Source organism: Nicotiana tabacum, chromosome 15 (genome assembly GCF_000715075.1).
Source record: "Nicotiana tabacum cultivar K326 chromosome 15, ASM71507v2, whole genome shotgun sequence".
Taxonomy (NCBI): Eukaryota; Viridiplantae; Streptophyta; class Magnoliopsida; order Solanales; family Solanaceae; genus Nicotiana; species Nicotiana tabacum.
This window is the reverse complement of record NC_134094.1, coordinates 106,268,719-106,294,628: the sequence shown is the minus strand read 5'-3', so window position 1 is coordinate 106,294,628 and position 25,910 is coordinate 106,268,719. Positions and strand designations below refer to the sequence as shown.

General features: G+C 37.5%; 2 protein-coding genes across 5 annotated transcripts; one reads left to right on the top strand and one right to left on the bottom strand.

Annotated features, from left to right (window-relative positions):
- The first annotated feature begins 15,771 nt into the window (after nt 1-15,771).
- LOC107829366 (purine permease 1) lies at nt 15,772-18,044 on the top strand. The gene is made up of 2 exons (XM_016656830.2): nt 15,772-16,641; nt 17,525-18,044. The coding sequence occupies exons 1-2, from the start codon at nt 15,889-15,891 to the stop codon at nt 17,846-17,848; spliced, it is 1,077 nt and encodes a 358-aa protein (XP_016512316.1). The 5' UTR covers nt 15,772-15,888; the 3' UTR covers nt 17,849-18,044.
- Nucleotides 18,045-19,484: 1,440 nt separating this feature from the next.
- On the bottom strand, nt 19,485-23,551 carry LOC107829367 (serine/threonine-protein kinase SAPK2-like). 4 transcript variants are annotated; one of them, XM_075231083.1, is made up of 9 exons: nt 23,527-23,551; nt 22,732-22,806; nt 21,395-21,496; nt 20,926-20,979; nt 20,739-20,831; nt 20,558-20,650; nt 20,362-20,466; nt 20,113-20,211; nt 19,485-19,866 (listed from the first exon to the last, which is right to left on the bottom strand). In XM_075231083.1, exons 2-9 carry the CDS (start codon nt 22,777-22,779, stop codon nt 19,594-19,596), a joined length of 867 nt encoding a protein of 288 aa, XP_075087184.1. In that variant the 5' UTR covers nt 22,780-22,806; nt 23,527-23,551; the 3' UTR covers nt 19,485-19,593. The 4 variants fall into 4 exon arrangements, with proteins under 4 accessions (XP_075087184.1, XP_016512318.2, XP_016512317.2 ...); XM_016656832.2 differs by lacking the exon at nt 23,527-23,551 and adding an exon at nt 23,295-23,422; XM_016656831.2 differs by lacking the exon at nt 23,527-23,551 and adding an exon at nt 22,916-23,283.
- Nucleotides 23,552-25,910: the final 2,359 nt, after the last annotated feature.

Below are 25,910 nucleotides of genomic sequence, written 5' to 3'. Positions count from 1 at the left end.
TCAATTTCTTTGGAATCTTCTATTTTAAACCTTTTAAGCAACTCTTTTACATACTTCTGTTGATGGATCATAGTTCCATTTGAATTTTGTTTAATTTTTAAGCCTAAAAAGAAATTAAGCTCACCCATCATGCTCATTTCAAATTCACTCCCCATTAGTTTAGCAAAATCTTTACTTAACTTATCAGTAGTTACTCCAAAGATTATATTATCAATGTATATCTGAACTACCAAAAGCTCTTTACCTTTTTCTTTCAAGAACAAAGTATTGTCAATTTTACCTCTCTTGTAGTCATGCTCAAGCAAAAACTTTGATAATCTTTCATACCATGCTCTTGGCGCCTGCTTGAGCCCATAAAGTGATTTGTCAAGTTTGTACACATGATCAGGACTCTCCTTGTTTTCAAACCCTGGAGGTTGCCTGACAAACACTTCTTCCTTTAGATAGCCATTGAGAAAGGCACTCTTGATATCCATCTGGTGGAGGGTGAATTCCATATAAGCAGCAAAGGCTATGAGGAGTCTTATTGCTTCCAACCTTGCAACTGGAGAAAAAGTTTCATCATAGTCTATGCCCTCCTTTTGGCTATATTCTTGAACTACCAATCTTGCCTTGTTCCTTGTAACCGTTCCATCTTCATTAAGTTTGTTTCTGAAGACCCATTTTGTGCCAATTACTGGTCTGTCCAAGGGTCTTGGCACCAGATGCCAAACTCGACTCCTTTCAAATTGGTTGAGTTCATCTTGCATTGCATTTACTCAGTCTGCATCCTGCAAAGCCTCAGTAACATTTTTAGGTTCAATAAGAGATAAGAAAGTATCAAAAGCACAAATATTCTTTAATGAAGATCTGGTTTGATTCCTGAGGTTGGATCATCAATTATGTTCTCAATGGGATGAGAACTTTGATACTTGTAAGGTTTCATAACCAAATGGTTTCTCCTTGATGTTCCTTCAATGCTTTGTTGTTGTGGAACAGGTTCATGGACAGGTTCCCTTGAGGTTTGAGAATCATTTCCTCTTTGTTCTATTCCCCCTGCCAGGTTGCCCTGGGTAGAATGACCTGTTCCATCACCTGTTCCTTCTTCCAGTGCAGCTTCAGTCTGGGCTGTGATTTCATTTAAGTTTCTTACCAGCCCAATTGCTTCATCATCATGTTCCTGTCTCTCAGAAAGAATGTTAGTTTCATAAAAAAAAACCACATGAACACTTTCTTCAACACACCTAGTTCTTTTGTTATATACCTTATATGCTTTACTATGTGAAGAATATCCCAAGAATACTCCCTCATCACTTCTGGGATCAAACTTGCCTAGCGAGTCTTTACCATTATTGTGCATAAAGCACTTGCATCCAAATTCCCTAAGATGGGATATATTTGATTTTCTTCCTTTAAGTAACTCATAGAGAGTCTTCTCTACAAGAGGTATAGTCATACACCTATTTATGATGTAGCATGCAGTATTTACATCTTCTGCCCAGAAGCTATGAGACAGTTTACTAGAAAGAAGCATAGTCCTAGCCATATCTTCAAGTGTCCTATTCTTTCTTTCAACTACTCCATTTTTTTGTGCAATACTAGGACCAGAAAAATTATGATCTATGCCATGCTCATCACAAAATACTGCAAATTTAGCATTTTCAAATTCAATGCCATTATCAGACCTAATTGATGCAAGTTGATTACCTAGTTGTTTTTGAGTTTTTCTAACAAAAGAAGAGAACATGTCAAATGCTTCATATTTAGAGGTTAAAAATAATGTCCAAGTAAACCTAGAGTAATCATCAACAAGCACCATCACATATCTTTTACCACCTCTGCTTAATGTTCTCATTGGACCACAGAGATCCATATGGACCAGTTTCATCGTCCTGGTGGTGCTTACCACTTTCTTGCATTTAAAAGAGGATCTTACATGCTTCCCCCTTGCACAAGCCTCACAAACTTTGTCTTCCTTGAACTTGATGTTAGGTAGCCCTATCACTAGGTCCTTGGAGACTAATTTGTTGAGCTGACTCAGACTTGCATGTCCAAGTCTCTTGTGCCAAAGGAGGGGATCATTGTCCAACACACTTAAGCAAGTGAGGTCATTTTCTGACAGTGTGGATAGATCTACAATATATATGTTGTTCACTCTCTTTTTCCCTGCAAAACAATCTTGTCAGTGGTAAGATTAATCACAAAGCATTTTGTAGAGGTGAATGCTACCAAGTTACCTCTATCACACAGTTGTGATACAGTAATTAGACTGTATTTTAGGCCATCTATCAAATAGACATTCTCAATCGAGTGAGAGTCAGTATTACCTACCTTACCAACCCCAATGATCTCACCTTTCTTCCTATTTCCAAAGGAGACATTACCTCCTTTGAGGTCCTCAAGTGAAAGGAATTGGTTCTTGCTTCCTGTCATATACTTTAAGCAACCACTATCCATGTACCATATTTGGCTATTCCCCTTCACTTGGACCTGAAAAAGGAAATCAGGGGTTAGTCTTAAGAACCCAAACTAGTTTGGGTCCCTTTCTATAGGCAAAAGGATGAATCAAATACTTTTTAGCCCAACCTGATAACCTATTTTTCCCTGAACAAACTTTTATTCTTTTGACTAGCCTTTTCTTTTGCAGTGCATTCACTTTTATAGTGACCAGTCTTACCACACTGTGTGCAAATTCTGTTCTCAGGAAGTGTGAGATACTTGCTTTTGGGATCCCATTTACGTGGCAGATTCCCAAAGCCAATTCCTCTTCTATTGCTACTGTGATGTTCTTGTAGCCATGACAGTGCATCAGAGGACCTGTTCCATTTACAAGTTCTATCTAGTTCATGCTTGACCTTGCCTAGATCCTCTGTCAGAATTCTTACCTGCTCATCCTTCTTATACAACTCATCTTTTAGCTTACCTACATTTTCTTCTAGAGTGAGTTGTGTGCAATCAACTGTCTTCTTACTTGTTCCTAATTTCAGTTTTAGGTTTTCAGATCTAAGTTGTAGGACATTTGATTCAAATGCATGAACTTGGTTCTTTAGTGCAGTATTTTCACTTACAGTCTCACTAAACCTAAGTTCCATGTTCTTACACTTTACTTTTAAAATCACACATTCCTTAGACAACTGTTTCTTTTCCTTGTTTATATCCTCAGTTTCATCAATGAAATCCAGAATTAACTCAGATAGCCTTTCTTTAGACAAAAACGTAATCTTGTCTTTTAGATGGATTATACTTGCTTTAGATTCCTCATCGGATTCTCTAATTGTCGTAAGTGCCTGTTCATCTTCATCATCTGAGTCCTCATCTGAGCTTTCTCCCCAAGAAACAACCATAGCCTTTATTGATCCTTTGTTCTTCTTGGGATGAACATGTTTCTTCTTTCTGTTTCTTCGTCCAGCTCTTTCCTTCTTCCATTCACTTTCCCATTGAGGGCAGTTTTTGATGTGGTGATCAGTCTTCCCACACTTGTAGCAGCCCTCATTGGTCTGTTTTTCAGGATCCCTTGGTTTGTTGTAGCCTCCACTTCTTGAAGAACCCTTTCCTCTCATTAGGTACTTCTTGAAGTCCTTTGTGATCAAAACCATTTCATCATCTTCTAGATCAGAACCTTCAGTGATTCTGAGTGCCAGGCTCCTTTTCTTTTTGGGTACATCCATCTTCATAGTTTGCCTTCTAAATTCATAAGCAGTGAGATTTCCAATTAGCTCATCCAACCTAAGAGTGGGAATGTTCTTTGATTCCTGAATAGCAGTGATTTTGCTCTCCCATGAGACTGGCAGAACCCTTGTCAAAATCTTCTCAACTTTGTATTCTTCAAGAATAACCCTTCCAAGAGACTTAAGTTCATTTGTTAGTGTGGTGAACCTTGTATACATATCTTGGATGGTTTCCCCTTCCTTCATGGTGAAATTCTCATATTGAGAATATAGTAGTGTTCCTCTAGACCTCTTCACTTGAGGTGTTCCTGCATAGGCCACTTGCAAAGTGTCCCAGATTTCCTTGGCAGTGGTTTAGCTTTGTATTCTACTATACTCATCTGGACTGAGTCCACAAACAAGCCATTTTTTGGCTTTAGCATTCTTCTCCCATTTCCTCAAGTCGTCAGCAGTGCAGTCAGCTCTTGTTTTTGGAACCTCTTCTCCTTCGGCATTTATCTTCATGGTAGCCAGTGGACCATCTGTGACAATGTCCCATAGCTCATAGTCTTCTCCTATGATGTGATCTCTCATCCTATTTTTCCATCAAGAGTAATACTGGTCGTTGAATAGTGGTGGCCTAGCAGTGGATTGCCCTTCCCAGTTTCCAGGTGGTGCACTCATCTTGATCTTCTCCTAAGGTGTTAAACTCTTCAAGGATAACCTACTCTGATAGCAATTGATGTTTTAACTTCAATACCGCACAAGAGGGGGGGGTGATTTATGTGGTGTCCAATTCTTCACATGCACAGATTATAGAAGGACCTGGTTCTTCTATGTGTTCCTTATACTACTGTTGCGGAATAATAAATGCAGAAATTAAAGAATACAAGTATTTTACGTGGAAAATACCTGGCTCAAAAGGTGAAAAAACCACGACCTACTTCCCAGTAGGATTTTCCCAAACTCACTACTAAATCACTGAGCCAAAAACTACATTTACAAAATACTTTTGTAAACCTAGGATTAACTCTAATCCTGTTGTGGCAACCAGCCTCTAACTGTTGCGACAACTTCAAGTTAACTCTAACTTGAATACTCTAAGTACCTATTACAATTGTCTCTAGATAAAGCTGAAAGGTACAATATGAAAATACATACTACAATTGAACTAGAATAAAAGATAGACACTTGGAACTTGTTCTTCTATTTGGTTCATGAAGCTTCAGGTTCGTACACTTGAATCACACACGAACTGCTCGCAAAATGCCTTGCTATTTTGCTCTCAATTCACGTTTAACTTCTGCTTTTGTGTGTCCCTTGTTGAATGAGAACATCCTGCGATTTATAGAGTTAGTAGAGTAGAAAATAACTAGAGTTCTAATGCTACTCGTTATTAATTATGCAATCTTTTCGATCAGGAGATATCTATTATTATGCCAGATTTCGTTTATCTCCTGCATGTGCATCTCACGTGCTTTGAATCTGCCCGTGTCTATGCCTACCAGTGATGGACCTCGTTCATCTCTGAGTTCCTTTGTCAATCTTCAAAACTATTCTTTACTTGGTCCAACACGGGTCCTTACATCCTCCCCCACTTAAGATCATTCATCCTCGAATGAGGGTCAAGGTTCACTATTAGCATCTTATGCAACTCAGTTTTCATACCACATACCAGCAGCCCCAAATTTGACTAACTCCCTAAATTTCCAAAACTTTCGCTAGAGTTTCTCGTATAACAAGGCCTATCCACCTGTCAGAGAGCCCCAGAAACGCATCCTTAAAACATATACATAAACCAATGACATAACATAACTCATAACAACACCAATCCGTGGCCTTATATATATATATATATATATATATATATATATATATATATATATATATATAAAGAAGCACCTTTACATTAACTGAACAAGTGATACAAAAGAAATTCATAGGCGACAGTTTTATAAAAAGGTTACATAGCTTATACAAACAAGTAACGATACTTCTTTTTCATCTTTTCCTCGGCCTCCCAAGTAGCCTCTTCAACTTGCTGGTTTCGCCATAACACCTTCACGGAGGAAGTTTCTTTATTCCTCAACTTTCGGACTTGCCTATCAAGAATGACAACTGGAATTTTTTCATATGACAGTTCTTCATTAACCTCAATGGTCTTAACCGGTATAATAGCTGACGGATCTCTAACTACCTTCTTCATCATAGACACATAGAATACTGGATGCACTAACGACATCTCGGGTGGTAGCTCAAGCTTATACGCCACCTAACCAATCCTTTGAATAATTTTGTACAGTCCGACATACCTTGGACTCAATTTACCTTTCCTTCTAAGCCGCATTATACCCTTTATGGGGGAAACCTTCAAGAATACCCAATCATCTTCTTTGAACTCTAAGTCTCTGTGACGAACATCCAGATAGGATTTTTGAAAACTTTGAGCAGTTTTCAACTGCTCCTTAATGATTTTAACCTTTTCCATAGCCTGATGCACAAGGTCTGGTCCTATCAGCTCAGCTTCTCCAATATCGAACTACCGAATGAGAGATCTACATCTCCTACCATATAACGCCTCAAATGGTGCCATCTGAATACTAGCATGGAAGATATTGTTGTAAGCAAATTCTATGAGTGGAAATGATCATCCCAGCTACCCTTGAAGTCAATAATACAAGAACGCAACATATTCTCAAGCGTCTGAATAGTCCGCTCTGCCTGCCCGTCGGTCTGTGGATGGAAGGCTGTTTTAAGATTCACATGAGTACCCAAACCTTACTGAATTTTCTTCCAAACATTGGTCATGAACTGAGCTCCTAAATCCGAGATGATAGAAACCGGAGTGCCATGCAGCCTGGCTATTTCCTTGATATACAACTAAGCATACTGTGCCGCTGTGTCGGTAGATTTAACTGGCAAGAAGTGTGCTGATTCCGTGAGTCGATCCACAATCACCCACGTTGAGTCAAACTTACGCGGAGTACGCGATAGTCCTACCACAAAATCCATATTAATCATTTCTCATTTCCACATTGGAATTTCTATGTTCTATGCCAACCCACCAGGTCGTTGGTGTTCGGCCTTTACTTGCTGACAATTCAGACACCTTGCCACAAAGTCCGCCACATTTGTTTTCATGTCATTACACCAATAGACTTCCTTGAGATCATGATACATCTTTGTAGATCCCGGGTGCACGGAATACCTGGAAGTGTGAGCCTCGGTCATGATTCTTTCCCGGAGACCATCTATATTCGGAACACATAGCTACCCTTGGTACCTTAGTGTACCATCATCCTCGCCAAGAGTAAAATCCATAGTTTTATGTTTGTAAATCCCTTCCTTCAATTGTACCAACAATGGATCGTCGTATTGCTTCTCTTTGACTTCCACAACGAGCAATGATTCGGCCCTATTCTGCACAATTACCCCTCCTTCACTAGAGTCCGCAAGACGAACTCCCAAACTAGATAACTGGTGAACCTCCCTGGCCAATAGCCTCTGACATGCCTCCAGGTGAGCCAAACTACCCATATATTTCTAGCTAAGAGCATCCGCCACCACATTGGCCTTCCCCGAGTGAAATAGGATATCGATGTCGTAATCTTTGAGTAACTCAAGCCATCTTCTCTGCCTCCGATTCAGCTACTTCTGTTTGAAAATATATTGAAGGCTCTTGTGGTCCGTGAATACATCCACATAGACCCCATACAAATAATGACGCCAAATCTTCAATGCAAAAACCACTGCCGCAAGTTCTAAGTCATGTGTTGGATAGTTCTTTTCATGATTCTTGAGTTGCCTAGAAACATAAACTATAACCTTGTTGTGTTGCATTAATACACACCTAAGCCTGATCCTTGAAGCATGGCAATATACCACAAACCCATCTGTACCCCCTAGCAGGGTCAACACCAGCGCCGTAGTCAATCTTGATTTCAACGGAGTCAATTTAATACGGAGTACACATACCACAAACCCATCTGTACCCCCTAGAAGCTCCTTTCATAACTATCGGACCTTTGGAACTTAACCGCTTTCTGAGTCAATTTAGTCAATGGATAGACAAGAGTAGAGAACCCCTCTACAAACTTCCTGTAATGCCCTGCTAAGCCCAAGAAACTGTGAATCTCGGTTGATGTTGTAGGTCTAGGATAATTCTTCACCGCTGCAATCTTTTGAGGATCAACCTTAATTCCTTCTCTGGAGACAACATGACCCAAGAATGTGATAGATTCCAGCCAAAATTCACATTTTGAAAATTTTGCGTACATTTGGTGCTGATGAAAAGTCTACAAAACTGCCCTACAATGATCGGCATGGTCCTCTCGACCTTGTGAATACACAAGAATATCGTCAATGAACACTATCACAAAGGAATCGAGAAAAGGCTTGAAAACCCAATTCATAAGATCCATGAAAGTTGTCGGGGCATTTGTTAGCCTAAAAGACATTACCGGAAATTCAAAGTACCCATACCGGGTCCTGAAAGCTGTTTTCGAAATATTCTACTCCCTGATCTTCAATTGGTGGTACCCGGACCATAAATCAATTTTGGAGAAGTACCTAGCACCCTGTAACTAATCAAACAAATCATCTATCCTGGGTAATGGGTATTTGTTTTTGATTGTGACTTTGTTGAGCTACCGGTAGCCAATACACATCCTCAGTGATCCATCTTTCTTCCTCACAAAGAGAACTAGTGCGCCCCATGGTGACACACTTGGTCAGATGAAACCCTTCTCTAACAAATCCTTCAATTGTTCCTTTAGCTCCTTTAATTTTGTTGGTGCCATCCTGTAGGGCGGAATAAATATAGGTTGCGTATCTGGCATCACATCAATGGAGGAATCCCATGGAGCTCATCAAGAAAGACCTCCGGAAATTCATTCACCACTGGCACAGACTCGAGTGTAGGTGCCTCAACATCGGTGTCCGTAACCCAGATCAAATGATAGATTCACCCCTTGTTAATCATCTTCGTGGCCTTAAGGTAAGAAATAAACCTACCTTTTGGCATCACATTATCTCCCTTCCATTCAACAACAGGCTAATTTGGAAATTCAAACCTCACAGCTCTAGTTCGGTAATCGAGCTTGGCAAAGCATGAATAAAGCCAATCCATTCCCATAATTACATCAAAATCGACCATTCCCAATTCAATGAGATCGGCCACGATGTCCCGACCACGTACCGTGAAAACACAACCCCTATAAACTCGTGCGGCTACAATAGACTTGCCAACCGGAGTAGATACAGAGAACGACTCAAGAAGTTGTTCCGGTTCTATCCTAAATTCAATAGAAATATAAGGGGTAATATAGGACAAAGTAGAATCGGGATCAATAAGAGCATGTACATCATGAGATTGGACAGTCAATATACCTGTGACAACATCTGGAGATGCCTCTGCACTCTGGTGACCACTCATAGCATAGAAACGACTGGGTCCTCCCGAACTCTGCACACCATCCCTAGATGCACCACATCATGCGGGTGCTGGAGTGCCTCGAGCTGGAGGGGGAGCTGAAGATGTAGTAGTTGTAGAACTGGATGGTTGTGTTGTGCCCCTGCTCGCACCCTGGCGGGATGATTGACACTCCCTTTGAATATGACCACTCAATATGCACCCGTAACATATAGGTAGGTCCATGTAACATATCCCCAAGTGCATCTTCCCACACCTGGGTCATGGGCACCTCCATTGTTGCTGGAATCTCCCTCCTGATCGGCCCTGCTGGTGGGGTCCCCTGCTGCCCTGATTGGGCTTGAAATGACTCCCCTGCTGCTGACTGGGCCCAGCTGGCGGTGCACTAACTAAAGACTAAGCAAAATACTGGGATGGCCCTGATGACCCTCCCCTAAAAGTTAATCTTCCCCCACCAAATGACTCCGCAAAGTTGCCTGCAGACCGGGCCTTGCTGCTACCTTTCCGCTCCATTCTATTCTTCAACTTACGGTTCTCTGTAGCTTGAGTAAATGCTACAATCTTCCCATAGTTCATATCAGAATACAAGGCAGCTTTAGCGGCCTCATTGATAATCAAGGGGCTAAGGCCATGCACAAACCGACGCACTCTAGCCTCCATAGTAGGAAACATGAGAATGGCATATTTAGACAGGCGCACGAACTCTATGTGGGACTCCCACACACTCTTACTACCTTGTTTAAGGTCTCAAACTTTGCGGTACGGGCTGCCCTAGTCTCAGCAGCTAAGAAATGGTCCATGAAAGTGTCAACAAACTCACTCTACCTCGCTGGAGGGCTCCCCTCCTCCCGAGAGTCCTCCCAATGCTCAAACCAAGAATAGGCCACCCCTTTCAGGCGGTAGGCGGTAGGTGGCCAACTCCACTCCCTCCATCTTAGTAGTGTGCATAACCTAGAGATCTCGTTTGCATCTCATCAATGAAGTCCTGTGGGTCCTCCTCGGGATTAGCACTCGTGAACACCGGAGGATCCAGCTGAAGAAACATGTTCATCCTGGAACCACTAGAATCCCCTTGTTGGCTAGAAGAAGTGGGTGCAACATTTGATATCTGGGCCTGATAAGCCACTATCTGTGTCAGCATCTAGATGGCTCCCCTAACATCCCCATCGGAAATACCAGAACCAGAAGCTGGGGATGGAGGTGGAATCGAAATATCAGTTAGAGGAATCGCTGCACCCTCAGTAGGTGCAGGAACTAGTATGGCCTAGTCAGGTGTAGTTGAATCATGCATTATAGCAGTCGGGGGATTATCCCCACCCCTCGGGTATTCACCCACATCATCAAATAAAGGGTCAACTGTCACTCCTTCGGCGGCATTAGCTCCTTGGCCAGTTCTTGCTCTCTTCTTAGGTGTCATGTACTGAAAGTTAAAGGAATGCACGAGTTAGAGGAGGATCAGTTTCACAATCTGTTTCATCGCACGATCCAGAATATCAAAGAAGGGTATTAATCCTAAATGTCCAAGAAGCCTCCAACTTATAGATATGGTCGACAATACACCGATAAGGAGGACTCTACTAGGAACGGCTTTGAGACATCCTAGGACACTTTAAAACCTTAAGCTCTGATACCAAATTTGTCATGTCCCAAACTCGGGGAGCGCGATTCGTGCTCAATCGAGTGAACCCGACCGAGCAATCCTGCTAGATACTTTCTACCCCAAACTCACTCATGGAAAAATAGGTGACATATATTCATTAAATAGACAATAGGGAGATCATGAATACAATACCAAAACCTTTCTATTAGTTTCTTCATCTTTAATATCTCAAAATAAACACATTTTATAGGCTAAAGTAGAACAAGTGATTCATTCAAATATAAACATGAATTGTTTGACTTCCCCCAACACCGACATACAACCCCCACAATGTCTACGGAGCCTCTAAAAGATACAAAGGAGTACCATGATAGTGCCGACAACAAGGCTTCGGCTATACCTCCAAACATGATAACAAAATATACAAAAGATACATGACCCCGGAATGAGGTAGGGCTCACCAAGTCTGCTTGGAGGAAGGGGTACTGCTATCGCTGGTCAATGCTACCTGCTATGGAACCACCTGCATCCATTATTGATGCAGTTCCCCCGGCAAAAGGGATGGTAGTACTGTCGAATCGTACTAATATGTATAACCAAACACCATTTCAATAGAATGAACAATAATACAATGGAGAAAATCATGATATTAGTAGAAGCCTCAAACAATACCAAAACATCAAGTTAAGAACCACATAAGTTTTCAAGTCACTTTCCATATTTTTAGGTGGGGAGCTCTTTAATTCCAGTATACCATTAGTCACGAAACCACCGTACCTTTACACGGAGTCCAATCATGGCCCGATCGTCTTGGCCGCCTCATTTGAGACATTAACCACAATCACAATTTCCAGCACAATCACCACCATTCGTGCGGCATGGCATCCGATCATGGCCCGATCGGCTAGGCTGTCTCACCCGAGACATTACCTTTTCTATCAATCATCTCACGTCATACTTTCTTCACATCTATTCAATTCATCGGCACTTATGGCCAAATTATAATATCATTCTTGGCACTTGGCCGAATTTCCTATTTCATGCTCCCCTTTTCATTTTCACACACCATTACCATTATCGACAACAAGACTCTTTAATTCAATGCTTTTAGGTACACATGAGGGCAAATTAAGAGTCTTAGACATATAGAGATTTTGTTCACATAATTTGGCATGATAACCTTCACTCAAGCATAACTTGAAATCGTTACAATTATAACACACACAACCACACTTTGAATATATACTCAAAAGATAACATAGAATGAATAAATGCATTTGAAACATATATTGAATATGTATATCTCAACACAAGATTACTCGGGATAACCGATTTCATAATGACCAACTAGGGTCTTACGTAACTTACATGAACACCGTGGAATTCGATTCTAAGAGAGGGGTTTAGCCAACATACCTCAATTGAGCTTCCTTAAACTTTTAAAACGTTTCGGAATTCTTAGCAACTTCAATCTATTTTAGAAATATAACAAGTTGAACCAAAATTAGGAAGATGATCATGATTCTAGCTCATTTGAGCATATTATCAAGCACTAGGTGTGCATTAAAGTTTTTAAGGCCCTTTACGAAAGATTCCATCATCCCTTAACCCATTCTCTACCATTTTTAGCTCACAACCTTCCTACATTACTTGATAACACATGCATGTAAGATAACAACTCCCACACCCAAAGGATGAATATTTCCTTGTTAATCTTTAATGATTGGGCAAGAATTGATGGATAATAGGTTGAAGTTTACTCCCCCACTCTAAGCACTCTAAGCACTCTTTCTCACTCTAAAAGTATCAGAATATTTTCTCAAAATGGACTATGGCATATGTTTAAACGAAGTAGGGTCGGGTTATAAAAATCTAAAACTGAAGCCCTGAGACAGGATCTGACATAATGATTCTGCGGTCCGCGAAATGGCCGCGAAAAACGGGCTCCGGAACTGGGCTAGCTTGCTTCACTCTGCGGTCGTTATGCGGCCCCGAAGACCTGTTGTGCGGTCGCATAATGCGCCGCATAACCTCCCTCCACAAAATTCCAAGGCTGATTATGCGATTAAAGCGCGGCCCGCGAAATGGTTGTACGGTCGCATAACTAGCCGCGAAATTGATATAAAAAATGGCCCAAATAGCTGCTTCACTCTGCCGCATAATGGGCCGCAGAAATACCCAACCCTGCAAAATATTTTCCTTCAACTCCCAGCGCACTGTTCAATCCAAAAAGTCTGAATCGCGGCTCGCAAGCCTGTCGCAAATAATTTCTACTATTATTAACCTCTACGTCTACCTCGGCATCACGGAACCCCGATTTCTAGAAAAATATTTCACGGGGCCTTACAATAACCACCATTAGAATTGGATGTTATACGTTTATGCATCTATCCCTCTTTGTTGTTTTTGGTTAATATACGGGATATGAGTCATGTCAAACTTCTACAGCTAGCTAGGAGAGGAAAGCCAAGATGGATGGATTTAACTAAAAAAATCACGGGTTCATGTGCCAATGATTGGGGCTATAAATCCGTCCTTGCTAATGGTGTAAAAAAATCATACATCATTTATATAGTTTTATCAACAAACTATTGACGTAAAAAAATATAACACATGCACTTTTTTGAGTCCCAAGCAAGTAAATGCACAATAGTTAAGAAATAAGAATCGTTGATGAAGATGAATTTGTATTGGTTTATGCATTCTTTTTTGAGTTCTTTTTTGAGTACTTACATTCTCTGTATTTCTTCATTATGACTATTTTCTTGTACAAACATGTTATAGCTCCAATGAAGAACAATCATACTCTTTCTTACATTGTATTAGAAGAACTTATGTACACTTTTGATGTACCTTAGCTAGTATATATAGAATATTGTGATATAAGGGAGTCTCCCTCATTTACTTTAGTAGCTAGGACCAACTGTAAAGAGAGGAGTACGTCCTCCTATCTTAGGGGTATGGTAGTTATCTATCCTACTAACCCACCTCTACAGCTCTACTAGTGAAACAAACTGAATATTACACCCAAACCAACTGACTCTATTAATCACTAAATATAATTACAATAACCTAATATCAATATATAGAACAGTAGAAAACAATATTAGAGGAAATAGAGGGTAGATGAGAAATAGAAATTGCAACCTAAAACTAAGAAGAAAGGGGATGAGAAACAAATTCAGCAAAGGAGATGAGAAGAACAGACTAAGCCGAGACTTCAATATAATTCGCATCCTTGTATCTCCTCTCGATCCCAAATATAACGTCATAGCGTTCCATTCGAGTGTTTAGTCATTGTGCTTCTTATCACTATAACTTCTGGCCCAAATATCACAACTGGATCAACCTCGTTCGACATTTCTGGCCCATAATTCCTTCCCCACTCAACTTTGTTCACAACAACTAGCACTTTGGTTGATTTATTAAATATAATCATCTTTACTGGCAAGATAGCCAGCAAGTGCAAGTGTGTAACCACCATTAGAATTGGACGTTATAAGTTTATGCATCCCTCTCTTTGTTTTTTTTTGGTCAACATACGAGATATGAGCCATGTCAAACTTCTACAGCTAGCTAGGAGAGGAAAGCCGGGATGGATGGATTTAACTAAAAAAAAGTAAGTAAATATCACTTATCATATAATTGAATGATCTATAACAGTGTACATTTTTCTTTTGTACGAAAAACAAGTAGTAGAGTAGTGGTTATCCTTGTCATAATCCACTTTTTCACAATTGAAACTTTTCCAAATTATCTAACATTACAAAAAGAGAAAAGTGACGTAAATCAAAAAAGTAACCACAGCAATAAGCATTATTGGCATTACTTTTTTATAGAAGATAGAACATCTAACTTTGACACTTTAAGATTTCATCAAATTCAAGAATTAATAATTAACAATGCTTTGATCGATATTCTAGTCGCTTATTACTAGGATGTTCTACTTTTCTTCCTTTACATAAGTGGCTTGTGCAACAATCGGCCTCTCCATTTGACAATAATCATTTATCTTTTTAGACATTTAAATATTATTCATATCCTGATTTAACTTATTAGTACTTATTATTATCAATAATTACTCATAGTTATTCTCAAGTAACCTGATAGTGTATGAATTTTTTACATTATTATTGTATAAAAGTTAGAATACGCTTTCTCTCTTTGTCTTATCCGTTTAATTATTTCAGCAAATGAGCAGTCTCATTTCCAGGGCTGGCTATAGGGTAAAGCTTCTAAAGCATTTGCTTGAGGCCCCCAAATTTGGAGGCCCCATTTTTTAAAATACCAAAATAGGTTTATAGGCTGTTTTATGAAAATAATGAGTAGTTTTTACCTGAAATTAGATATTTTTTTTATAAAAGGAAAGAATAGATGTGTAACTAATTGAAGCGAGCGTAATACTTTTTATAAATGTGAATTTCTTTCAAACCTTTTTTTTGCATGAACAAAAAATCTAACAAGTGAAATTATTATATTCTACTTTTTATCCATTTTTTCATTAGAAAATATGTAGTACTAAATCATATTTTTATACTATTCATTTTCTTTCTTGGTTTGTCCAAGAGTTAATCGCTCGCATAACTTTATACTCTTATATATTCTCTTTCTTACTTTTTTCGGGTTTAAGTCTGATAACTTTGTACGTGTAGTATTATTCGAAAACCCACATAGCTTAAAAGTACTATTGATATCATATATCGTGCATTCGTTTTTGTTTTTCCTGAAGTTTCAAGCATTTTGTGTTATTGAAGGAGCAAAAAGTTATCTTGAAATTAAGTCATCATTTTTCTTGAATTAAATTCTATTATTATAACTTTCAAGTGTTATTATCATCTCATTTTATTCTTACTTCATAGTTATATATTGTCTTTTATTCATTTATTAGAATTTAAAAATGCCACGAAAAATATGAATCACGTTGTTCAAAACTAAAATAAAAGAGTTAAAAACTATTTTAATATTGTCTAAAACATTTTTAGGAGAGATCGATTATAAAAAGTTATTAATAATTTTGTATCTCAAAATATTAGAAAAATAGAATTTATTTATTTATATATATATATCACGTATGTGTGTGATTTTTTTAAAAAAAAATAAAGTTTAGGGCCTCTTATTAACATTGGCTTTAGGCCACAAATGGTGTTAAGCAGCCCTGCTCATTTCTAGCAGCACTAACTAGAATAAATATCTTGATTTCACAGAAATCTCTCTATAGCGTGCAGAAAAAAATGGATGAAGTACAAAGAGAGCAAGAGGGAAAAAACTGTAAGCCTAGGAAACTCAAGAATTTCATGTCAATCAAAACACTGCTTATTGTCATCAACTGCATCTTCCTGGCAGTTGGCCAAATAGCAGGTGTTATGCTTGTTAGGATTTACTTTTTGCATGGCGGAAAAAGAAAATGGTTGCAAGCTTTTTGGCTTACAGCAGGGTTCCCAATCTTGCTTTTGCCAATTGCCATTTCTTTTGCAAAAAGAAGAAAAGCCAATAAGACAGAAACTAATAGAGTTTTACTCACACCAAAACTAATATTAGCAAGTGCTATATTAGGTCTCCTTCTTGGTGTTTGTAGCTACCTCTACACTTTTGGCATGTCTTATCTTCCCGTTTCAATTTCCTCCCTCCTCGCTTCAACATCACTGGCTTTCACGGCGATTTTCGCGTATTTTATCGTGAAACATAAATTCACACATTATTCTGTAAATGCTGTGGTTTTGATGACATTCGGATCCATCATATTAGGGCTACACATGAATGGAGATAGGCCTAAAGGAGAATCGAATCGTCAATACGTTTTAGGGTTTGTCATGACAATTGTTGGTGCTGCTCTTCATGGTTTTTTAAACGCAGGAGTGGAATATAGCCATATCAAAGCTGGAGTTGCTGTTACGTTTGATCTTGTCATGCAAATGCAGTTTCTTATATCTATGTTCTCCACTTTGTTTTGTGTCGTCGCCATGATTATCAACAAAGATTTTCAGGTAAAACTTTATTACTCCTAATTTAACATCTTTTTAGGCTATATTTGTCTCTAAAATTGCAGTAGGCATGTAGATATAATAACGTACGACTACCTCCATTTTATCAGAGTAGTTCTTTAATATGTTATAACAAGTTATTTAAAAAGGCTTACATAGTTATCATATAGAAGTTTAATTATTTATCCTATGATAAATTAGTTTGATACAGAAAACATCATATTATATTCAAAAGTTGAAAAGTAATTAGATGAAAGAAAATTCTTAAAAGTTGTGATAACTATATAAAAATAATATTTACTCCCTCCGTCTATGTGACACGCTTTAGTTGTTAGTTTATTTTAGAATGACACTTTAAATTTGCAAACAATTAACTTTATCCGGTATATACACAATAAATTTTTTTTATAACCATACAAATATTTTATGTCATGTTTAAGGACACAAGTTTCTAAAATTATGACATATTTTGACCAAAAGTTTTATTTAGTTCTTAAACCGCCAATTCAAACAATATCACATGTATTGAAAGAGAGGGAATATTATCGGTGTAGTGGAAATATATAGTACATATAAAAGGAAAAAAGTTGAGTAACAATGACAAGAACTTTCTAGGTTGAGAGTGAAACATAAGCTTTTATAAAGATCCCTTATTTAATTCTTTGCAAAGATAATCACACGACGGGATCTTCAAAAGTAAAGAAGAAAGAGTGCCATAAATAGTGGAAATATGAAATGAAAAAAGTAGAGTCACAATGACATGAACTTTTTTGGTTTAATTTAGAGTGAAAAGTATAAAGCTTTAACATATCTAGTTGTTTTCAAAGATAATCAAGTGGTATATATATCTTCATGCATTTTATTATGTTTTTTAAAATATATGCAGACCATCCATAGAGAGGCTGAAGCATTTGGACTGGGGCAGAACAAGTATTATATGATATTAGCATTATCAGCAATAGCTTTGCAAATTATGATTATTGGAAATCTTGGGTTGATCTTTAGCTCCTCAGCTCTATTGTCAGGGATATTTAACTCTCTTCTAGTTCCAGTACAGCAAATATTTGCTGTGATGTTCTTACCTGAAAGCTTCAATGCAGAAAAGTGGATGGCTTTAGCTATGTGTCTTTGGGGTTTCGCCTCTTATTTCTATGGTGAATATAAGGCCAGCCTGAAGAAGGTCACAAAAACCAAACCAGACCAAGTTTGAGTAAAAATTATACTTCCTATGTAATTTACTGAATAGTGTCGATCTATTATTATAATTCAGCTTGTACACAAGTTCTAATCTGGCGCTGTGGGCTATTGAAGGCTTTACTTCCTATTGATGTTGGCAACCTAATATATTATGTATGCAAGGGCGATATTATGTATGCAAGGGCGGATGTAAGTCTTGTTCAATTGAATTCATAATTTTCGACACAAAGTATGAATTTTTATGTAAATATTTACTAAAATTTCAACAAATATTAAATTTGAACCCATAATTTTAACAATACAATGAGTTTAATATTAAAATCTTAAAAGTTGAACCAATTAAACATAAATTGTGAATCAGCCTTTGTATGTATGCATGTGTGTATATATTAATTTTGTTAATGTAATAAACAAAAATAAGTAATATGAAACAATGTCGGATGGCACTACTTTGATTCAAGGTGTCTCTGCCACTGAATATACAAAAAGAAAGGGCATAATTAATGTAGCATATGTACATAAATGGAAGATGGTCTTCACCTGCTTGTTGGATCGCAAATGAGTTTTAAACGTAATCTGTTATATGATTTAAAAGAACTCTGTTATACAATTTAAATACTTTTTTATCTTAGTGGACGGCTTTCTAGAGCTATTTTGGACTAATTTATTTTGCTCCAAATGGAATGCCATGTCTGTGTCCAATTAAGGGTATAATTTCTTATTTCTATAGGCTGAAATTCAATTTTATCCACCCGTCGAACTTTATCCGCAGTGATAATAATGCTTTAGAACTTGCATCTCTAAAATGAAAGGTACAATTACAAACTCTTTACCGAGAAGTGCACAAACATTCATTCTTACTGTTATTATTTAGGGATTAGTCCGTACTTATCTTGTCATGACAATTTGAACTAAAAATCTTATTTTCAGAATAATTCTTGACATTTGTGTCCCGAAAAATTAAACTGAAAAACTAAAACTCAGCATGCATCGGTTAATTCCTAAATAGTAACCCTTAGATTAGCTACCTGGTGTCATTTCTACCTCTTTACCATTAACTCCTAACTAATGTAGCGATTGAATCAAAACGGTGGGATCATCCAACCAGGTTGCCTGCTACAGCACATAAATGCAACCTGATTGTGTAAAATTTTCTTTTACAATTGATGAATGTTAGTTAAAACTCTTGAACTAAGTCTAAATAGCAAGAACAACTTTATGTCCAGTCCGATTTTGGAGGTAGAAATCGCACGTAATTTGTTCAACTAGTAAGGCGAAAAAACTGTAATCTTCATACTTCAATTTTTTCATCGAGTCATTCTTTGTTTTTCTTTTTCTTTTCCCAAGTCTTATTACTGCTTGTAAAACTTCCTTTTTGAAAAAAAAAAAATCACATGTTACTTCCTGAATTTCTGTTTGTTGTCACAGCTGGATCCAGGATTTAAACACTAGTGGTTTAACCTTTACAATTTTTGGTGTTGAGCACATTATATTTTTAAAGTTATGGGTTCATATCTAATATTTATTGCAATTTTAGTTAATTTTTAGACATAAATTTATGCTCTGCGTCGAAAGTTATAAGTTCAATTGCACCGACGTAGGAAAGAAGTTCCACCTAGCTAGTAAAAAATAGAAGCTATCAGCACATAGAGAACTCACAGTCAGTTGCTGAGGAGTGAGGAATTTACAACATTGGGGAAGTGAATTTACAGCATTCTAACTCATTCTCTTTCGGTAAGTTACAACATTGCCCACACATCACATTTCACAAACAAAATCACCACTTGTTTCTATATCTTCTATATCAGCATCATCTAATTCATCAAGTTCCATACTCCCTTCACATGAATTTGCTACAACCTTAGGAACCCGCAAATCAATTCTTGCCTCCTCTATTACTGCCAATACTTCTTCCATGCTCTGACTCGGGTTATTTACATCAACGCATTCGTGTCGTCCTTCTTCCATGAATTCGACAGGTAAGTTTTTCAAAAACCAGGGATGCTTTTTAATTTCCGGAATGGTTATTCTCTACAAGAGAATTCAGCAAACAACAATATTATTGGACTACTCCGAACACATTTAAAAATGGAGGCATGTCCGCGCATAATGCAGTGGAATGAGAACTTGAATATCAAGGTCTGTGATTATCGATAGGATATACTGAGATGACAAGGTAATAACTGATTAATGATCGTGTCGCTCAAACAGTTATGAACAACATTTCACATAAAAGATTTATGATGATATAAATTTTTGGCAAAAGAGTATTATTACCTTATCAGGATCTGCCACAAAAATCCTGGATAAGAGATGCTCGCATTCCATGGAAATGTGGACATGTTTTGGAATTGAGTACTGGACGCTAAATATTCTCTGTTATGAAAAATTAACTCAATCAAAGTGCTGCAGAAAATAGGCTTTACAACATTCAAAATATAACAGTTCGTTTTTTATCTCTTTTTATAAATCAGATCAAGTTCTTTACTATCTATCACAAGTGTACGTAATTCTTCATATACTCACAGAAATGGTCTTTCTGAAGTTTTTTGGATCACTGGGATCTTCAAATGGATAAGCTCCAACCAGCATTACGTATAAAGTAACTCCACAAGACCAAACATCTGCAACCTATAGATTCAAGAATTAAAAAGAGGAGTAAGCATTTTTATTACATAAACATTACGAAAATGTTGGGTGAAAGATCAGAAACAATTAGCACCTTTCCGTCATATTCTTTCTTTGATAAGATCTCTGGTGCAACATAAGCTGGTGTCCCTACAGTGGACTTGGGTTGAGAATGAAAGACAGATGACTGCAAACAAGTAAAGTAGTTGATCGGGAATGTTAACAGAAAGTCTAGAATGGCAGTCAGAAATAATTTTTGCCAAAAGATTATTGACCTTGGAGTAACCAAAATCGCATATTTTGACTCGTGGTGCAGCACTTCCATCCAGTAATGTATTTTCCAATTTGAGATCTCTATGACAGATTTGCTGCAGCCAAATAGTAATACTCCGTAGCATAATAGGTCCAAGAAAAACTCAAACTAGTTGAAACTTGAGAGTGTGAGAAGTATTAATGTTTTACCATGAAATGGCAGTAACTAACCCCTGATATCAATTGCTGAAAGAAGAATCTGGCCTGACCAAAAATAAAATATATAAACAAATTAAAGTACACAATTAATTACCAGCTGACTTTGAAGTTTAAATAGAAAGCATTCTGCACTAAGCAGTATTAGTATGTACATGTGTGTGTGCGTGCGCGTTATACACAGACAAATACATACATATACATGTAAAAATACGAGAATTAACAATCTCAAAACATGAGAAATTTTAGAAGCATATCCATTCTCCGTTTAAAGTTTTAAGATGTCAGTACTCAGGAATGAAGACGGGTAAACAACAAGCATGATCCCCCGTAACCCACACTAAGAAAAAAAAAAAGAAATTGCACCAAAGATCCGAAGATGACAAGTACAAGTTATTTGTCAGAAGTTAATCACTAGAAATATGTAAAATGCAAATTGAATCTTCTAACTATCGTCTAATACCTCATCTTCGTTGAATCTTCCAGCTTTACAAATCCTCTGAAAGAGTTCTCCGCCTGCAGCATATTCCATTACTATTGCTAGATGAGTAGGTGTCAGCAATACCTGGAAGAGGTGAAGATCCATTCATATAAAAAGCCATAAACAGAACCGAAAAGTGTACTTGCTGCTAAATACATTCATGCTAAACCTACTGCTAGCAGCAGTGGCGGAGCCACATGCACCCAAGGGGTGTCAACCGACACCCGTTCGTCGAAAAATTACACTGTTTAACTCGGTAACTTTTTTAAAAATATGCATATATACTATATAATGATACCCCTTGACTTCTTGGTGAGCTTATTTCTTTATATTTTGACTCCCTTTAGTAAAAATTTTGGCTCCGCCACTGGCTAGCAGTCATCAGGAATGCCAGCACAAACAAATTAAGAGATCATCAAAAGGATCGGTAAATCCAATTTCATGAAAAGCAAAAGTTGCATTTGGTTGCAAGATGCAGAGTCCTTTAAAATAGAGGCAGAACTAACTTATTACTCACAATTAACCCTCTAAAAGAATTCAAAAACAAGAGCAACAACGACAGTTGGGAACTGGCTAAGAAAAACCACACACTGTACGCGCAGAAAAACATTAAGGAAGAAAGAAGGAAGACAAGATTGCTGTGACAAAAAATTTTTAAAAAAAAAATAAAGAAAGAAAATATATGGTTACAATGCTACATACATGGTTTAGACGACTTAAAAATTAAAGTAGCTTAACCAGCCACTTTCAAAGCAACAGAGTATGTAGACAGACTAGACTTCTCAGAGGAATCGGCTAAGATAAATACTCCCTGTCTCAGTTTCAATTTATAAGACGTAGTTTCACTAGACACGGCGTTCAAAAAAGAAAGAAAGACTTCTGAATTTATTTCTTAAACATGCCACGAGATTTTTCTTTGACTATAAAAGTATGTCATTAAGATTAAAAAGAAAGTTTATAGTTAAATTGTTCCCAAACATAAAAGACTGTTATCCTTTGAAGACGAACCGGAAGAACTAAGTTTTATTCCCTTTTACTTGTCCAGTATATTTAAATAAATTTTTCCTTCTACGTGTCTATATTAACAAATGAAGAGATAACTAATTAGTACTTATTTTTTCTATTTCCCAAGCTAATCGAACTACCAGTAGTCAAATTAAGATTTCAAAAGTACCATTAATAAGGATAATTTTGCAAAATAAATACTTAATAATGATTTCTTAACGGGTGTGCAACATGCAAGCTGGACAAGTGAAAAAGAGAAGGTAGGTATAATGAAAAATATTTTATTTCCAACAGTAAGAGGCTGAGTACTATACCTCTTTGAATCTGATAATATTTGGATGACTCAATGATCTATGATTCATAATTTCCCTTTGTACATGTTCATCAATCTGCAGACCTCGAAAGATAGAAAAAAAGAAGAGAAAATTGGTGATTATAGCCAAAAATAAATACGTAACTAAAATCCCCAAATAAACTGATGGCATCAAATACTGCGACCTTTTGGCCTCTTTCAAAGAACTTCACAGCAAAGAGATCTTTGGTAATTTTATCTCTAACAAGCTTAGCTACTCCAAAATTACCAGAACCCAAATCCTTCACAAACTCATAACGCTCCATTATAAAGAAAAAGTAAAAGGGTTTCAAGATTCTTTAGATTTCACAAGATGCAATTGTTTCTTCAATACCTACTGAGATTGACTAACAGAATTCATATAAAAAAGTCAAAAGTAGAACAAGGGTATCCAAGTTTGAGGTTTAATTAGTTGAGGAGAAAGTCTAGTGTTCGTGTTAGTAGTGATAATAATATTCTGTACTTGTCTAGTCATTGATCAGCTCAGTGTACTTTAATTTCTGCAAAAGTGACACTAACACTAACCGAATGAAGACAAGAAAGCGTGTTTTGCAGCAGTTAAAGTTTCAGACCGGAAGAACGATTAGCCACGTAGTTCCAAATAAAAAATACTAGCGATACCTAAAGCAAATTAAGTAGAGAGAGACAAACACGAGATCCGACTATATACGAAGTACCTGGGCATGGGAATAATCAATATACTAATGGGAGACACCAATTGATTGGAATTATTGACAAAATTACATTGGATACATACCTTCCAAGTTGGATTATTTGGGAAACCAAGTCACCAACCATCCTACCGAGGCAAGTGCACATATTGCGACTACGAAATCAAAGTATGGTTCATTTGGACTCAAGAAACACAAATAGATTAAAATAAATTGGGCATCATTTTATATATAGCCCGGTATTCATCGCGTTATATCTTAATAGCAGTTTTGTTCGTTAAGGTATAGCGTGGTGAATAACCGCGCTATATATAAAATGGTGCCCCACCAATAAGTCATATGCACTTAACTGACGCACCAATAATTCATATGGGTATAGCGCATATTATGGATGCGTTATACATCAAATAATTGTACTCCCTCGGCTAGGTTTTTTCTTATTTAAGTAGTTTCAGAATATGGTAAAAATCCATTTAGCATCCTTCAAGTCTTTCGAAATATTTGTTCGTTAAGTTATTTTGCATTTTGTTATAATGTCCGAAGAGCGAAAAATTAGAGTTTTATTATATTGGGGGGTGAGGTTGTGGCGGAGAATAATACGGTATAGTTGTTCTCCACAGTGTCATGTTATGTTGCCACTTACAATGGAGTACGATAGATTGGTATCATTGTTATGTAAAAAAATGAGTGTGAGCAAACGTTCAGTGAATATTAAAGTAACTAGGAGATATCCGTATTTTGTTACTCCGCAAGGGGTTGCTTGTTATGCTGAGTTTAACATCGAAGGCGATGAAACTCTGACAGAATTTTTGAGGACTTCGGATGAACACCGGGAACTTCTTGTGATAAAAATGTTGGAAATGTACGTCATGGTTGAAGACGTTCGTAATAATGAGGTTCCGCAAAGAAGGGATATCCCTCAATCATTGGGTAATTTTTTTTGGAGCAATTTTAGCCGAACAGGTTCCAGGTAAAAGCGTTTAGCCTAAACTTATCTCCACGGTCGAATGAGGAGCGATGGCATAATTTATCCCCAAGTTTACATAATCCACAAGCCGAGTGGTAAACTTCATTTTTCCTTTGTATTACGAAGTTTCTTTTTATGTGTTGAATTTGTATTAAAACTCATGTATTCCACATGGGATACCGGTCAGATATGAATTTTACAAGCTATGAACCAACGGGCAGTTGGAACATGTCTAATTTTGGTGTGTTGGATAATGGTGGTCCAACCGGGAGTCATCAGCAACAGGATATTGTGCATCATGGGATATCAACACATTTTAATTTGTAAACTAAGTGATAAATTTTTTTATAAAATTTGGATGAATCTGGGAAACTCATTATTTAATTGATTGTGCAGTGAAAATGAGCAACTTGAAGGGGTCCTTAATCAATTGCCCGAAGACGACATATTTAATCGGGATTTGGCAGATGCGCAGAGTCAGGAAGATGATAGTGATTATAACAACAATGCTGATGAGTCCGGAGATAACACACCCTTCCCTGATGAGGGTGATGATGATGAGGACGAGAATGATGAACCTGATTTGACGAGGAAGCATGCTCCACCTCCCGTTAGACCAAGAGTGTACGAGTCCCATGTGCCATTTTATTCAAGGGTGATTCCTTACCTTGATCAGTTGCCAAGTATGCCGGATGTCCATGCCCTCACAAGGGAACTTGAAAAAATTCGGATAACAATGTGGGATGAATCTAGAGAAACGGTGTTGTCAAAGGGCATGCTTTTTGCTGATAAAGCGCGCCTAAGCAGGGCGGTGAGAATGTACAACATAAAAGAGTGTTGTGAGATCGTGGTTCATGAGTCATCTCCTGAAGTATACAAGGTTATTTGTCGTAGATGGTTTCAAGGTTATAATTGGATGCTGCATACGAGAAAGTTGAAAACAAATATATGGATTGTAGGAAAATACATAGGCACCCACAATTATGAAATGGACACATTCAGTGGTAATCATTTTAACTTGAATGTTGACTTAATTTCTCTTGTCTTGATTCCACACATTAAAGCATCCATAAGGTACAAGATCAAAGAGTGTATAACATTTGTCCACCAGGTATATGGATGTATTTAACCAATAAAGGCATTTCTCGGGCGTAAACGTGCGTTTGAAATTGCTTATGGTAACTGGGATAAGTCATTTGCCGCTCTACCCAGGTACATGGCTGCATTACAACACTTTAACCCTAGGAATGTTATTGAATGGAAGCTTGAGTGGAGTTCGGGAATACCAGAATACATATTCAGATATATGTTCTAGGCATTTAAACCAGCCATTGATGGTTTTGTGCATTGTCGGCCGGTAATATCCATAGACGACACTCATGTCTATGGAAAGTATGATATTACGTTGTTGATCGTCATTGCTATAGATGCTAATAGAAGTATATTTCCCCTAACATTTGCTATTTGTTCCAATTAAAGCCAAGAGGCGTGGACATTATTTCT

Coding starts and splice junctions, on each gene's coding strand:
- LOC107829366 (XM_016656830.2), top strand. CDS start 15,889: ATGGATGAAGTACAAAGAGAGCAAGAGGGAAAAAACTGTAAGCCTAGG. Junction 16,642..17,524: donor TTATCAACAAAGATTTTCAG/GTAAAACTTTAT, acceptor AAATATATGCAG/ACCATCCATAGAGAGGCTGA.
- LOC107829367 (XM_016656831.2), bottom strand. CDS start 23,035: ATGGAGCGTTATGAGTTTGTGAAGGATTTGGGTTCTGGTAATTTTGGA. Junction 20,651..20,738: donor GCGATTTTGGTTACTCCAAG/GTCAATAATCTT, acceptor ACTTGTTTGCAG/TCATCTGTCTTTCATTCTCA. Junction 19,867..20,112: donor TTGTGGCAGATCCTGATAAG/GTAATAATACTC, acceptor ATTCTCTTGTAG/AGAATAACCATTCCGGAAAT.